Raw genomic sequence first — 18037 nt, 5'->3', positions numbered from 1 at the left:
TACACTTTCTGCTTTCTCTGAAAATATAGATGAATTATGTGAACAAAACGTTCGTGAATAGATCAAGAGCCTAAAATAGGCCTCGAGGAATTAATTTACCTCTCTACCTCCACCCTTTGCTTCTCCAAAGGGCACTGTCCTTATCACCTATTTTGTATATAGTGTGAATATTTTTCAAAACACATTTACCTAGATTATGAATAAGTTTGTTAAAAAAATCAACCACTTTTAACATAATTTTATGAAACTTTTTTCACCATTTCTCATGCTTGTAACACAGCGCTATCTATTTATACTCTCCCTAAAGATTAGACAGTGTGCAGTAGATGGTGCGTAAGAATTAAAGTAACGCCGGAAAATTATCGCTTGGAAAGATACTGTCGATATCACTATATCGTCTTGTTTTCATTACAGGGACATTTGATGACTTGTAAATATGATGCAACCCCTTGTACTGCCCACTGTGGGGCTAAAATTTCTCGCTTCATGATGGCTGATCACCTGAAATTCACATGTCCTAGGCGAAGAGTTGTATGCGAGCATTGTCATGGTGACTTTAGTGGAGAACAGTATGAGGTAAGACTTCAGGGCTCCCTGGCCCACCACAAGGACTTGATTTTGGTATTTTTTTAAAGAAGTATGTAAATTTATTCCATAGGTTGAAAATATAGAGAGATGGCCTTAGCGTTGAGCATTTTAAGTCTTTTAGTGGGTTATGGGGGATTTTTTTTTTACCCTCCTCTCTAGGGAAAAAATACAAAATTAAATTTTTAAAATGAGGTGAAACAGTTTGTTTCCAAGTTTACTGCAGTTTGTTGTTTTTCAATGTGTCAAGTTGCTTGTATTGGAAACAAAGGACTGCTGGTGAAGGGCTAGGGGTGGGTCGAACCACGAGATATTTGAATATTAGTGCCTAAAGTCGTAAAACTAAATAAAACCTGCACGGTTTTATATTTCTAGCTTTCCTTTACTCTTCCGGTAAAGCATTATAGTGCGGGCGAAAAGCACCAAAATACTTCCGTGTTTGAGGAAAGCACCAAAATTCGCCGAGATGTACTTTCGAGCATGCTCTTTAACATGGCTCATTACGCAAGCGAAATTTTTCCTCCGAACGCCGCTAGGTGGCTTGAAATCCAAGATGGTGGACGAAAATACGAGTTTGTCAAAATGAGAAGACATGGCCGTTCAAATAGGCTAGTATGGGGTAATCGATGGCACAGGTTCCGAATATGAGCTTAAAAATAACCTAAGTTGTACCGTAGTGCCGCTAGGTGCCTCAAATCCAAGATGGCGGTCGAAAATATGAGTTTGTCAAAATGAAAAGATATGACCGCTCAAATAGGCCAGTATGGGGTAATCGATGGCAGAAGTTCCGAATATGAACGTAAAACTAACCTAAGTTGTACCGTAGGGTTGCTAGGCACTTTTGTCAAAACAAGAAGTAATGACTTCAAATGGGCGGATTAGGAGCAATCGATATTTCAGATTTTGTTAGATGTCAGTTTTCCGAATCGCGCGAGGTTCATGGTCCCGATATAATAGGCTGAAGTGGAGTAATTAATGCAGGAGTTTTAAATATCGTTCTGTCATTCCGACATACACCTAATAGTAATACAGTCTGTACAGTAAAAATTACCCAAGTATGAGACCAAGACGCGTCCAATTTATGGCCTTTGTTTACATTTGCTAAACCAAAATCAGTTAAATACTTGTTAACTCTTCATCTCTTTATTTATTGTAAATGGATCAACATGAGCTAAACGGACGGATTAAAGCATTTAAGAATGATAATTTTATCAGGAACACAAAGAGATCAATCGAATGTTCAGGTAAATAGAATAATCACATGTTCAACAATTAAAGCACTTTGATTTGCACTAGCATAGTGGGCTACAGTTAAGGTCAAATTTCCTGCAGCGACACCTTCTTTCACACCCTTTTTTGCAACCACAACGCACTGTCTCGTGACAGATTTTTGACGCTGACGGAAGGGAACCTAACCAAATGGGAAGCCACTTTCCATCGGTGCCTCTGACCCAGCCAAAGTCAGAAAAACTGGAAAGGATGGGTGTTGATTCCAGGCTGCGACTCCACACATGACCTGACTGTAGTGCAGCTCCAAGGATATGTTTTAAAAGATAAGCACTAGCTGGAGGAAGTCTCTGCATGTTCTTGGTCTTTTGTCGGAGTAATGTTTCTTTCCTAAATTCATTCACGTCGTCACAGTCTTGTTTTACGTCCTATGTCTTCATGACAAAGCGTTCAAGGTCGTTTACTTGCAGTTTTGTCACTTGGGAAGGCTGATTTGTCAGTTGAAGTAAAGTCTCCGTCAGTCCTGGCATATTTTTCCAAGTCGCAAAGAACTGCCTCTTTGAGTGGCGGATAAAAGGAGAAACGGTATCACATCCTGTAAACGCGTGGAAGAACGAAAGTGCCTGTGATTTCGTCGGCCCGAGCGATCGAACTATTTCGTGAATGGGAACGTACTTTAGGTGTGTACCGACACCAAACGCAATAAATAATTCGGATACTCCAATGCGATCAAAGCATGAGGTCGCAATCACAATCACGTCTGTGTCCACCGTTCGTATGAGAATCGACGCATGTCCTTGTAAGACTGCGTCACAAGCGTGAAGCAAAAGGCGGGTGTCAGCCTCTTCCTGTGAACATAACTGGATGAGGTTCTGCTCTTCGAATGCCTGGTTAGCTATGCACGTGTTTCCAGTAGTGCAATATACTCGTTTTGACGTTGGAGACCTTTTCACGACAGCATGGGACAGCAGGTTAAACAAGTCTGTTTTGTTTGCATCTACTTGCAGGAATTCTTTCCACTTCAATGGAATTTGTGTATTCGGAACAACTTTAGTCGTGAACCCTTGCCTCACTGACTTCTGACTGACGAGTTTAGACTATCCAATCTGTAAACATCGATTACGAGGTCGTCTCTCGACATGTCTGAGCTGATACTCTATCATGGGAAAAAACACGTTTTCTGCATACTCTCCAAAGGTCTTCGAATTCCCTGGGTTCAACATTTGCACCAGAGCAGCTCCATCTATCAGTTTCGCTGTAACATTTGGAACGTTAACCTCAGCAGCTGGGGTTAAGCTGATTAAGACATCTGCAAGTTCAGCCTTGTTGTCGACACGAATCTGGCCATCAGACGTCAAAGCCGATGGATACTGACTGTTTTCGTGTTTGAAGAAGGCGTCCATGTCGCCTCCTCGAGCAACACAGCCCACGTAAAGTGCTCCAAACAGTGATACATCATTTCTAGCGGCGCTGAGCTGAGTTTTCGCTGCGGTTGGTCTTTTCTTCTTAGACCCCCAAAATATGGCAATGCAATTCTTGACCAACGGAGCTGTTATTGGTTTGGAGCATTCAACGAGGCGTTCCTTCACAAACTGTTCGTACTGCTGTTTGCCCAGGGCTTTGAGGCTTGAAATCGGCTTTCCTGGTTCAACAACGACATTCGTACTTAAAACAATGAGATCTGTCGTTCTTTCCAGAAAAGGATTCCCCATTTCCAAAATAGTTGTTACGAGACTTGAAACGTTCAATAGAAAACTCTTCTGGTGGGACTTTGCCTCACTATGGTGTCCGTCGTTATGAGTATCAGAGTTGGAAAGACTACATTCGAATTCGTCGATGCAGCAGGCTACTTCTGGGCTTCCGATGCACCAGCGACGAAGAGCTGAAGGATCGTCCAGAATGCCTTTAGCTCCCCCAACGCCCTTAATAACACAGTTTAGCTGCTCGTGTGCCTGGTCCAGAGGTAAATTTGAGAATGTTCTTCCCAATTTTGATATCGTGAACTTGCCTTTCATGAACTCTTCAAAAACAGATGGATGCTCTGTTTCTAGTAGTACCATATCGCGTATGTGAACAGGGAGCCAACAGGAGTAATTGATATGGTCGAAAAGGAAAAACCATGGGGCTATGAGCTGTAAGATTTCCACGTAGAGTTTGAAATCGGTGGAGCGATATGACTTTTCAAACAACAACAGGTGTTCCTTGATTTCCATGACAAGTGCCCAAAATTCAAACTGCGGAAACTGACTTTTCATCACCGAAACCCAGCCTTCAAAATTCAGCTGTTCTTCTATATCTGGACAATCAACAAGCAGGTAATCCTCGTATGCTTGTTGCTGAAGTATGTAAAGTGAGGCTAGTGTCACTTGGTGTAATTGCTGGGCTCTGGGTTAATAGGCTAGTCTACAGACTAGCCTATTTGAGCGGTCATATCTTCTCATTTTGACAAACTCATAATTTTGTCTGCCATTTTGAATTTGAGGCACCTAGCGGCACTACGGTACAACTTAAGTTATTTTTGCGTTCATATTCGGAACCTATGCCATCGATTAACCCATACTAGCCTATTTGAACGGCCATGTCTTCTCATTTTGACAAACTTGTATTTTCGTCCCCCATTTTGGATTTGGGGCACCTAGTGACACTACGGTACAACTTAGGTTATTTTTAAGCTTATATTCGGAACCTGTGCCATAGATTACCCCATACTAGCCTATTTGAACGGCCATGTCTTCTCATTTTGACAAATTCGTATTTTTGTCCGCCATCTTGGATTTCAAGTCACCTAGCGGCGTTCCAAGGAAAAATTTCGCTTTCGTAATCAAGCTATATTAAAGAGCATACTCGAAAGTACATCTCAGCCAATTTTGGTGCTTTCCTCAAATACGGAAGTATTCTGGTGTTTTTCGATGCTTTTCACCCGCACTATTATGAAAATTATGAAAAAGTCCCAAAATCTAGCTTCTGATTTTAGATTAATTAATTAATTTTATTATTTAATTTTGTTTATTTAGTTGGTTTATATTTTGTTTATAATCAATAATTTATTTACTTTCAATTTAGTTATTGAAGCTATCACATTTTATTTCTTTTTAAAATATATCAACGAAATATTAGACTCTTTGCAGAGATTGTCTCATATAAAATGATTCGCTGCCAATGAGGTAGTTTTTTAGTAAAAGGGGAACCATGTTCAGTTTTTCCGGAACAGTGATCCCTCAGACTTATCTCATAGGGATTCTTCATCACTTATATCCTTTGATTGTACGTTTGCCCCTTGTTTAATCTGATGAAATTGTTCGTTTTAGAAAAAAGGAGAAGTAACTGACTAAAAAAAGTAACCCAAAATTTTGGTGAAGTCATCAGATGGGTTTTGGTTACCAGCTGAAGCAAATTCAAAGAGGCCAAAATCAGATATGTGTGCTTAACCATTATCAGGAAATTACTCACTTGTATAAAATGGAAATTTCTGTATATCATTATTTCAGAATTTAATTATGATATTTAAGAATTATATAGTAAAAGCATGCTTGAACGCATAGAATTAAATAATTGTCTATGGAAAGGTCATTGTAAAAATGCCAAAACCTAATATCTGCATTTTTAAGGTTTTTAAGGAAACGATAAGCTAGTAATTTTTTTTTTATTATTATATGATGATACTTAATTTCATGAATAGTTATTCCAAAGTCCATTTTATTTCCGTCTTTGCAACTCTTTTTCAGCTGTATCTGGGTACTAGTTTTCAGTTTGTCCATACTATGTTTTGGCTGTTGAAAACTGGCGAATTTTTTTTTCTACCCCCTGTAGGTACTAAGTCGTATCTCACAAAGTATAGTAGATCGGAAAACTATGACCGATCCCTTAGACTCACCGTGTTGTGCTAGGGGAGATCTATCCATAGCTCAAAATAAATGTTTTGGTTACAGAGTGTCACCTGCCTTTTATTTCTAGTTGGGAGGGGGGGGGAGAAGACGTATTCATGAGGCAGGGATTTGCTTCAGTGGGAAAGGAAAACGCATAAAACAAAGCCGCAAGAAAACTGCATAAAACAATATTAAAATTGTAACATGAGAAACATACGAAAACAAGAAGTTATGTGGAACCTAGCTTGACCTTGTGATTAAGTTGACCTAGAGTCAACTTAATCACTGGCTTCAAAAGGTCTCAATCCTGTCCAGTATATGTTGACGTTTTAAATCTTCTAGCTTCTGAGAAAGAATTCATTTTGCTACGTAAAGTACAAAACAAAAAAGGATTTTCAGGAATCGTCCTTTTTACCTATCAGGGCTGAAATCTGCCGTAAGTGTTATTAGCATCTAATTCAACCTTGAAATATATTTTCTTAATATTTACTTCTTAGCAAATCCTAACGGAAGTATCGATATTTTTCATACGACCAAGCAGTTAAAATCAGGTCAATTAATGGATCATAGTTTTTTGCCTAATCAGAACTAAGATTCTGCCCTAAGTAATAATATTTTTTACCCTTAAATAAAATTTTTAAGAGATAAAGTGTTATCTTATATAAAATATTTACATTACTTCAGAAGTTCACGCAGTAAAAAAAAAAAAAAAAAAAAAAAAAAAAAAAAAAAAAAAAAAAAAAAAAAAAAAAAAAAAAAAAAAAAATCACCGCTTTCAGAAATTAGGGTTCTTACCCTACCAGGGCTAAAGTTTTGCACTTCGTTTCGACATTTATGTGTGTTGCTATGGTAAATTTTTGTTAAGAAGCCTCATATTTATGCGACCATTAATAAAAGTTCTTACATATAATGTAAGTTCCTAGATATACCATATCCACTGAATCGAATTACACTGCCTTGAGAAAAATGTTCCCTTTTGTTACTAAGTTTATTTGTTTGTTTCTCACATTCGGTATCTTAAAGTAGAAATTGTTAAAGAATTACAACTTTTTACCCTATCAGGGTGTGAAATTCTACCGTAAATATCAAAATTTTGCATTTAAAAGTCAAAGTTCAAACCACAGTAGTGCACTATACGGAAAGTTTGCAATTAAAACCGTGGGATAGTCTAAATTTCACAGAGTTTTTTTTCCTCTGTCGGGTATACAACGGGTAGCCGTGATTATTGTTTCTGCTAAGATTTGTCAATTCAGATGACAATTTGCTTGTGTAGAGTGAAGAGTTTATTTGGCTTACACCATGACACGACCTGTAAAAACTCCGAGGCCCATTTCAATGGCTCCAATACCAGTTATGTGGGAGAAATATTCAATTAGTTCTGATTCGGAAAAAGGAGAAAATATAAAAGCCTATGGAATAAAAAATAGTATTACAAATACCCTTGGGCTAAGAGCGAAGGACTCTACACGTGTTGCAGGACCCCAAAGCAAAGTAAAAAACAGAAGCAGGTCCCACAATGACATAGTATGTATTTATTTTTCGTTATGTGTTTATAAATTTATGCGTATTTATTATTTCATTTCTTATTCATTATGTATCTGTTACTTATTTTTGATAGCCTAATTTTCAGAAGACCACATACATACCAGGTGGGAAGGTATGCCCCTCCCCTCCCGCACTCTTGAACATCGAGATTTAATATTTTTTTTTAATCTCCTACATTTTCCAAGAAAATGATTGCTGGTTTTTTTGTATTTTCAAATCCCCTTCTATACAATAAATTCTTACCTACCTGAATGTTTTGTATATACAATTACCATAATGATTCACAAGCGCAGTCACGTTGAGTCTAAAAAATGTAGGGAGTACTCCAAATTTATTTTTCAAAATCTGGGGGGAAGGGTGATTTTTAAATTTTTCAATGAAAACTCTCAAAAAGGTATTTTTCAAAGTCTTAGGAGGGGGCAAATCCCCTCATTGCCACCCCCACACTAATGTAGGAAGTTCTTTGTAATTACTAATATGATCTTTTAGCTGATAAAATGCAGAGGAAAAAGCGGTGTTCTCAATTGATATCTGGGCATTTGGCCACCCCCAAGATTTTGGGAAATATCTTTTTTGGGGTGGTTTTATAAAAGAATGCCTTTTTTATATTTTCGTAAAAAAACAATAGAGGTACTTATCTGTTACAGCGCCGATACTCAAAAACTGAAGTTAGATTCACCTAATGAAATATATCTAACTATGATGAAAATTTTATACTTCAGAAATAAATTTGGCTACATTAATTTCACACTCCAAATAATTTACACCCCCTCCCTAATGTGCAAATATATAGCCCAAATTATATATTTCCCATCTATTCTGTCTCTTGTCTTTGTCTTGTCTCACTCTAAGCTGAAAGAAACTAACGAGAAAAAATCGGTTCTAGAGTGTGTCAATGGATGAAGAGTGCCGGCGCTATAACAGATAAGTACTCAAATAGAAATGCCCCCCACCCAAAATCTTGAAAAATACATTGTGCCCCTCCTACAGTTTCGTGGATTGACGTCACTGGGCAAAAGGTATAGGAAGCCTGAATGAATGCATATCTAATTATTCGTCTACTAAAAGTACTGAGTGTGGCAACATATTGCAGTAACAATCCCCTGCTATGAAATAAATGCTAAAATAACAAATTTTTAGCTCAAATATTCTCAAAATTTCTATCTTTGGATTTTCACATCCAGATTAATTACATTCCTTCCCCCCCAATCTCCCATTAATGCATGTACATGGTTGTCGACTATATCATTGACATTGATGATTATGTTGATTTGAAACATCTTTGTACTTTTCACTATGTCAAACAGCGTCTATTCAGTTTTTTATTCTTTTTTGTTCAGCAAGCTTTAGGATACAGGTCTGGGCTATATCAGGACATTAGGGGAGAGGGGTTGGGACTCATTTAAGCCGTAACTATAGAAGTGATTCTCAAAACTCAATAACAATAAATTGCCTCAGCGCAATGAGCTATTGGTAATTTGGTTATTAGAGGGCTTAAATCAGAATACGGGGATAACCAGTTAATGAGACTATCAAATAATGCACTACAAAAGTCTCGGTATTTGACCAAGTCTCTTATTTGCATATTTTGGTACTTCTACGTAGTTTTTAAGTCAAGTATGATAAATAGTGAAAGGGGGGGGGGGGTGACTGGCTGGGCTCTATCTATAGTGTAAAAAATTGATGATTTCAACCATATAGGTTCGCACTTCTAAATAGTTTCTAAACAAGATATAAATTGTTTTCGGGGGAGGGGGCCTGGAACTATTTTAAATGTAATAATTTTGGCAACTTTACCTCTATTTTATATATTTCGTACACTCCTGTTGGCAGGAGGGCTTTTCTCGTCATCAGTATGGTTGATTGACTCCTCAGTATTTACGGTATCCTTGTCATTTATAATATACACACAAACTCTGTGACACAAGATGATGCCCAAGCAGTTTCAAGTTATAGCCCTCCCTCCACTGAATTATTGGAATTCCATGAAAAGGCGGATTCTTACAATTCAGTTCCTACCACTATTAACAACTCACCGCAACACCAATCCGCCTTAGACCAACACAGCTACGCATGCTCCTCCTTCATTCCAACCTATTCAAAGCCTTTCTCTGTACAACCTCCCGGTAGATCCCATTTCCCTTAAATCTTACCTTACGACATCCTCCAAACTCAACGGAGGACGACTTGCTTTTTATTTAGGCCAAGACGGTTGGCCGAAAAGTAAAATCTTTTGCAATCTATCATCCTTTGTACGTAGAATGTGCCCTAGCCATCGAAACCTTCCTCTCATTATAACCCTAGAAAGTGGAATTGAACCATAATTTTTGTGCAGCCTGCTGTTTGAAATACGGTCAGTAAGTCAGGTACCCAAAAAAAAAAATCGCAGGCAATATCACTGCAAAACAATAATTAAATTGCTACATTAAAACTTTAAATTTTTCTTTAGCGAACCCCTCTCCTCCTTGGAATCTTGGGCATGGATATCGCCTATTAGATATGCCTCTTAGGCTTGGTACGTTGGGATTTCACTCTTGCTGAATTTGTATTCCGTGAATGCTCAAAAGAAATTGATCGGAATTTAAAATATTGTAAAGCAAAGAAAAGGCCAATCAATTTCTCTGCCCTGTCATCCGATTGACTTTTCACAGTTCTAATTTGAAAGTAAAACATCTGTATCTAGTTTTATCCTTCTGTTTTTCTGAGTTATTCAGGAGTACAAAGGCAATTGCCATCTTCCTGTCACATCAGTTCTGGATCAATACACTTCTTCTATGTCACAGTAGGGTTGATCCAGATGGGGCTATTTATCATAACCCCGGAAGACAGTGAGCATCTGGTAACATGAATAAGTTTGTGAGAGCACCTGCCCCCTTCAAAAGGATTACGTATTAGGAGTCTCTTTGTTTGTCCAAAGAGAAAAGAGATAACTGTTCTTTTTTTCCGTATTCGAAAGTTCGTTAAATTTCATTGGTTTGTTTTTGGGACGTATTTTTCCAAGCCAATTGTATTATTGCTTAAGTGTAGTCTATGTGAAAAAGAAGAGCCCTTTTTTACCCCTTTTTACTTTTAACTGTCCATGCTACTTTAAATTCCGAGCCAGTAAAAATAAAATACAACTTGATAGTCTTTTTATCTGAAATTTTAAGCTAGTAAAAAAAGAACGAAGCGTTTAAGTTGATTTTTTTAAGGAAACTTTGTTTCTCTGTGGTTGACTCCTGATCCAGATAGATAAGATATGGTACTCTAGGGAATGAAGTTAAGGGCCCAGGACCGTCCTCTACAATCTCATAATGTTTACAGTTTTTCCTGTTTCTTAAAATCATTTATTTAAGCTCCCATCCCAAAAGAAATTGTAGGCATTCCTGCATCGGATTACCCTTGGAAAATGGTGTTCTTTGTAAACTTGTGGACTTTCACTAGGGACGAAGGTGCCAAAACATAATCCCTGGAAATTGCGGTTGGGTACAAAGGGTCAGTTTTAAACCTTTTTAGTTTGTGGGGGGAGGGGTGTAGGGCAGTGTTTTTGTGCTGAGATATCATTTTTGTTTGTATAGCTTGGGTGTATTAGGCCGAGCAAGTCAAACCCCTTTCGTGTGGTTTTAAGATGTTAGTCCCTTACATGCTATAGCTCCTGGATATTGTTATTGATGTAGTTTTTTTTAATAAATAGATTAAATTATAGGTTATTATCTTTAAAGCTCTAAAAGTTGATAACTGTTGAGGTAAAGAGGTCAATTTTGTTTAAAAAGTGTTTCGTTCCCATTTACAAACCCCTAATCAGATCGTTTACCTACTTTTAGAATCATGTTGGGACCTGTAGCCTAGAACCAATATACTGTGACAACAAGTGTGGTCAGAAAGTGCCGAGACGTGTCTTAGGCCATCACAAGACAGTCGAATGTTCAAAGAGGCTACTCCCCTGCCGTTTTTGTGGTAAGGAGTTTGTGGCCGATACTCTTCAGGTAATAGTTTTGATTTTACAAGCACATGGGCTTTTTATTTAAAAGTTTTTAACGTATATTAAAAGGTTTAGTGTTTTCTTATTCTACCAAAGTCGTTACATGTTGATTTCTTCTAATGACAAGGGCTAATCGATCATTTACAGATGTATTGTAACCACAAGCGTGATAGTGTCAATAAGGTTGCCAGCCGTGTCTTAGGCCATTACACGACAGTTGGATATCTGCGAGAAAAGATTACCCCCCCCTCGTTTCTTTGACCAACACTCCTCAAGCAATAATTTAAATTTTTTAGACATAGGTCTAAGGTCTACTTATCAACGCATAGGATCAAGATTGTCAACCCCTCACGTTAGTACACCCTAGCCTCTGATGACCGCTAGAACGACACACTTTTTATCCTTAACACTTTTAGCTAATTAATCTACTGTTTAATTTAACAAAGCTCTGATAAATACTTCACAAATACTTTAGAGCTCATTTCAGACTACATTCCTGAAAATTGTACCACTACTCAAAATTGTAAGTACATAATTTGTTCAAATGCTGCAATATAAACTAATTAATCGTAGTTTGAAGTTATCACACTCCTGTTCGACATATAGTCGCGTCCAAGTTGCAATTATTTGACCTGACTGCAATGGTCAGTTTCTCCTTGTTGTTTTGGGTCCTGTTCCTCCTAATCATCTTGGAGTGGATTCACAGGCAATTATCCTTAGATCTTCCTGTGTTGCCGGAAAGCCCAGGGCATTCATGAAGAGCCACAGGATTTTAAACCATATCAAGGTTTCTCTCCCAAAATTTAAGAAGATTTGCAATCTTTGAACCCTAACATCAAAATTGAGTAAATGTAGCAGGCTTAAAGCACTTTCCTTGAGCATCATTTGAATAAGTCCACTATCTTTTTTCATTGTCATTACACTATCATTACACAAAAATTGCAAAAGTTCATCAAAGGCCAGTGCCCTTTATGGGGGGAAAGGGTGAAGTTAGGTACTTCAAAATACCTTTCCACGGATCGTTGTAGCTCTAGATCTATTCTTGAGAGCTTCACCCACTCAACTCAACTACTTTACAAGATCGATAAAAGCGTTTTTAGATTTTACCGAATATCCTTTTTGGGTATTTTCATTGAAAATGTCTTTTTCAGTATTTCCGTCAAGAAAATCGAAGAAACGGCAAACTTGTCTCCGCTAGATATTGAAAAATACACCCCCCCCAAAAGGGAAAATTCCGTGAATTGACACAACTACACATCATGCATTTCAGACTATTAATATTTGTCAGTATATTTTCATTCAGTTCTTATTACCTCATGTTTGTTTTCCGGTTATCTCCACTCCTACAGGTTTCATGACGTGTCTAGTTGCAACTATCAGCATTTAATGTCCGTGAAGGCGGAAATGCATTTTTATTTATTTCCTCTAGCACGTACTGATAAACCAGTATATATAATTGCGATGATATAGTTAAATGCTCGTACGTTTCCAATTTTCGCCTTAAATGAACTTCCGTTCTTTTTGTGTGAAAATGAACCGTGTGAAAAGTATTTACTAGAATGATCAATGAGCACAAAAAATTTGATCTCTTCGTCAGTATTGCCAGACGTGGTACATTTTGGTCTTTTTTAGATAGTCACACAAAAAATTCTTCAAATCAGCGTAATTTTTAAGTATCTTGGAAAATAGGACCTTTGGTCCATATTAGCTTGAACTTAAACGCTTTTGGTGTGACACACTGACACAATGTGACAGTGGTGTGAATTTTAACTGTTTCTGGAAAAATTGTAATATTAAGTTTGAAAACATGGGGAAAACAGTCCCCAAAACTGCCAAACAGTTGCTTGGCCTATAAAAGTACTAATGGTGACCTTTGTTAAAGTAGAAAATGTCCAGCTTACCATTTTACCTTCCAATAGAGTGGTGTCAAATTGAGGGGTAGGGGAGCGTATCCCTCCCTTTATTTTTTGTCCCCCTCCCAAAGATTTTGAAAAATACCTTTTTTGGGGCAATTTAATTGAAAATACTTATTTTCGGCATTTTCATTAAAAAGGAGGAAAAAACATAAATTTGCCCCCCCCCTAGACAAAAATACAAATTGCACCTCGCCTAAATTTTTGCGAATCGCCCACTGATGTACCATAGAATGTTGATTAATATAAATGATTCTGGGTTGAATAACATTTATACATAATATTTAACATTTAACATAAATCATTATTCTATTGTACATCTTTACAATCTATTACAGGATACTGTTCGATTTTGCATATATCATCATTACAGTAGGAATTCTATGCTTTTTTAAAGGCTCGAAACTTGTATGTTGTACATTTTCGGCGATGACTGCCGCCAAAGGCTTTTCGGAGAGTACAAAAAGTTATCAGAATATTTCTGAAATGTCGAAATCAATGTTAAAAAAGAAATACTATTTCTAACCTGCTACGCCCCGGGTTTGGACGTCTCTCAACCTAACTTATATATATATATATATATATATATATATATATATATATATATATATATATATATATATATATATATATATATATATAAATCTTTTTTAAGCCTCAAATAGAGAAAAATTTCTAAAATTCTGGCCTATAGTACATTACTCGAGCGGACTCAAACGCAGATAGGATACGTATTCTGCCCACCTGTGAGCTTTTTTTTCAGGCTTAAACAACCACCATCAGCTAATTAAATTAAAAAAAAACAACAAGATTTTCAATTGAAAGTAAGGGGCAACATCCCTCTTTACGCTATAGTTTGACTTTTTGTCTAAACTCTTTAAGAACGACTCTTGAAACACAAGGGCTGTTTAATTAGAATATTAAGCCTTTTTAAAAGTTCTAAAATAACTTTAGCGTAAAGAGCGAGGTACTGAGGAGGAGGCAACCCCTTCATATGCATAATAATTTCTGTTCGCTTTAAGTTTCAATGATGCTGCTTACTTTTAGTTTTTAGTTGAAACAAAGTTTATTTTTGTATTTAATTTCTAATCGTTTTAAATCATTCCGGGAAATCCTAACCAGATAAATTGAAACTAGATAATAAATATTAATTCATAACAAGTATAAGTGTATTTTTTGGAAATATTGTTAAAAATTGACTAGAAAAAATATGGATTGCTGGAATCTATAATTTATTTTGAATGCCTGTTGGACAAATTTTACACTTTTTACGAAAAAGGGTTATGTCATTAATCTTGAATCAATGCATAATCATAGGTTTATTACCTGAACAGATACCAGATGACACAGAAAAAGAAACATCGCCAATGCAAGGTAAAAAGCCACCACGTGTCTAGCAAGAATTCTGGCGATATGCAAGACAAATGAGAAGAAGATCTAAATAGCTCGTTTCCCCAAACGCTTTAGAAAAGCACTGCTAGAGCTATGGGTGAAAAAGCTCAATGAATTTATCAAAATACAAGCTGTCTGTAGTTCTTACTAAATTGACACGTCTGTGCATAGAAAAAAAAGAGAACACTATTTCTCTTAACAAATACTTTTCTTTTATTTCTTTGTAGTTTCAGCTTGGTAAATTTACTGCTAAAAAAGGACGTTTTCTTTTTAGGCCCATCATGGAAAATGCTGTCGCTTCCCTATCACATGTCCACAAGGCTGCGAAACGACTGATCTCGTCCGCGAAGATATGGATTCTCATCTTAAAGAGTCTTGTCCAGCTCTGACCGTCAACTGCAGTTTTAAAGAAGCAGGCTGTAGATTTAAGGTAAGAATTGAAGGTTAGAAAAGCAGGCTCTGGATTCAAAGAATCACGCAAGTTCCAAGGACAGTGAGAATTAAATATGATTGTTTGAATTGTTTGAGCAAGAATCTATGCTAACAAGTACATGTTAAAAAAAGGAAAAATTAGAATTTTATTTTAGTAAAAAAAAAAAAAATATTCTAGAAATAGTTATGGGTTGTAGTGGAGGCAAAATTTAAAAAGGAACGCGAGTTAAAAAGCAGCAAAAAATAAGCCAAATACTTTGTACCTACAAAAGGCTAACAAGGTACCGTATAGCTTGCCTTTGAAGATGGAGTCTTTGAAAATCAACAGATTGTTAATGTTTAAACTTTTATGGACAAAAAGCATGTTTTCAAATTTAACTCATAAGGTTTTCTTAGTTAATTTATGATGTAACGCGGTAACACTGACAAAATGTGACCCTAATTGCCAGAAGAAAAATCTGAAAAATGTGATTTCAAATTTAAGAATAAAATTTTCGTTTTTACTTATTTAACTCATTTAACTTATTATTTTTTACTTATTTAACTTATTTTCAAATTTAACTCATAAGGTTTTCTTATTTAATTTATGGTGTAACGCGGTAACACTGACAAAATGTGGCCCTAATTGCCAGAAGAAAAATCTGAAAAAATATGTCCTTGGTACTTTGATCTATTATTATTTTCAAAACTCAAAACAACCAGAAGCCACTGTATTTTACAAAAAATGTTACTTTTTACTGAAAACACATTATAAATATACTTGACTTAGGATACTAATATTGAAATATCAAGGTTAGTAATGCAAATTCAAGATTAGAAAGATTTGAGGTCAGTGGTGTGAATTCACGAAAATGTATTGGGGTGGGGACAAAAATCATTTCTAGAGGGGGTAATTTTGGTTCTTTTGTCAGATTTTTTCAATGCAAATACCTAAAAGATGACAATTTTCGATGAAAACACTGGAATACAAGTTCTTTTTCAAAAACCTTGGCGGGGAGGGGAATGCCCTCTACCCTGTTCCACTAATTGACACCTCTGTTTTAGGGGGAAGAAGGAGGCTGTAGATTTGAAAATAATTATGTCGGAAGTATCCGTTCAACAACACCGTTCCACACATACTTAATTATTTACCAAAAATGAGATTTAAAGATTTCTGAGCTTGCTGATTACAGATCTGATGATAAAATGCAATATGACAATAAACTAACTACAATAGTCACAATAACAATAACTCATGTCTCGTCGATCCATTGGTATAAACCATTAATAATGCCAATATCTTAAATTAGCCTAAGATTTATTAAAGTAGATGAAAATTTTTTACTTGGTGTCATAGGTGCAAATTGATCCGACAATTGGGGAATAGGAACGGGTCCAAGGATTACTTCGGGGGAGCAATTAAACAGAAAGGGGTAAATCCATCAATAATGCCATTATCTTTAATAGACAGATATTATCCAGATGCAAATTTGCTGCTGATTGTCATAAGTGAAACCGATTTGACAATTGGGGAATAGGGATGGGTCCGAGGATTACTTTTGGGCAAGAATTTAAACAAAAAGGGGTAAAGCCATTAACAATGCCAAAATATTTAATTATTATACATTATTCTAGTTTCAAACTTGTTGCTGGTTGTCATTGGTGCATACCGTTCCGACGATTGGAATAGGGATGGGATTGATGAATGCTTTTTTTGGGAGGGGCTAAACAAAAAGAAATATTTAAATGCTAATATTTTCCTATTTTTCCGAGGGAAGTTGACTTTGGATAATTTTCCTCCTTCCAAAAAAAACATCCTACCAGTGGAACATTCTGGGGGCGGAGGGGGAAGTATACCCAAGTTTGGTGACAGATGAATTTTTCATCGTTTCATTTGGGTATATGTGAATCTGTAGAAGCACCAGGCAGATCCCTTCACCAACAAGCTGTCGAAATAAGATTGCAATCTGTTGTTGACATGTGAAATTGGTGTTTTTATGTATCATTTTACTCTGTGGGAAAATAGTTTTGGATATTCTTTATCCTATCGGTTGCATTGTGGTTATGAAAATCACAAATCAAAGAAAAAACTATCCATATCAGATGTTGTGTTAATATCCCTCAAACTATTTGGGGAGTGCAGGCAAGGCCATATACGTGTGGGGGGGGGGGGCAATTTGAATCTCTTCAGGAAAATAGATTATAAAGAATGGGCCAGTATCTAAGTGTTATAGACGTTAAAATTTACTGGAAAACCCTGTATTTACTGGTGATCAGGCCTATGGAGTAATACTTGGACTTTTTTCAAGTTCATTGGGAGTCAATATATTTTTTCAATATATATATATATATATATATATATATATATATATATATATATATATATATATATATATATATATATATATATATATATATGTATATATATATATATATATATATATATATATATATATATATATATGTATATATATATATATATATATATATATATATATATATATATATATATATATATATATATATATATATATATATATATATATATATATATATATATATATATATATATATATATATATATATATATATATATATATATATATATATATATATATATATATATATATATATATATATATATATATATATATATATATATATATACGGTCTTGAAAACAAGACGCTTAAAGCGATTTCTTGTTTTAAAATGCAACTTTAGCCCCATACATATTTTTCATGGTCTTCGATGTTTCCCAGACTATACTTCGATTAACTATTTTATAGTAGTAAGTATATGCTTCTTCACTCAACCCATTGAAGTATGGAATTAAATATAGTAAATAAAAAATTAAATATCATAAATAATAAATAAAGACACCACCTACACTTCAATCCCGTTAAGTATGAATTTAAAACAGAACAAATAAATAAAATGCAAAACAGGATATTCAAAATTTATTACCTTTTCAAATAATGTTTCACTTGATCAACTGCGGTGGAGTGTCGACGTATAATATATCGTATATAGTAATTATAATGATGTAATTTAGTCAAAGGGACTCTGCTGCTTCTTGTGCAGCTGGAAATTTGTATATACGCTACATTTGTTCTGGGGGTATAGACGGGTATAGTGG

The 18037-nt window shown here is 35.7% G+C and overlaps 1 protein-coding gene across 2 annotated transcripts in view; it reads left to right on the top strand.

Annotated features, from left to right (window-relative positions):
- LOC136026111 (TNF receptor-associated factor 4-like) overlaps positions 1 to 18037 on the top strand; it is a 53844-nt gene that overhangs the window by 18494 nt on the left and 17313 nt on the right. Inside the window, exons 3-5 of one of the 2 annotated variants that reach the window (XM_065702392.1) lie at positions 415 to 576; positions 11027 to 11188; positions 14764 to 14919. In XM_065702392.1, the coding sequence (XP_065558464.1) occupies positions 415 to 576; positions 11027 to 11188; positions 14764 to 14919 (480 nt within the window). Of the gene's footprint in view, positions 1 to 414; positions 577 to 6888; positions 7203 to 11026; positions 11189 to 14763; positions 14920 to 18037 lie in introns of those variants that run through there. The other variant, XM_065702393.1, reaches the window with a different exon arrangement.

Source organism: Artemia franciscana, chromosome 4 (assembly GCF_032884065.1).
Source record: "Artemia franciscana chromosome 4, ASM3288406v1, whole genome shotgun sequence".
NCBI classification, from domain to species: domain Eukaryota; kingdom Metazoa; phylum Arthropoda; class Branchiopoda; order Anostraca; family Artemiidae; genus Artemia; species Artemia franciscana.
This window is presented reverse-complemented; position numbering and strand designations above follow the sequence as displayed.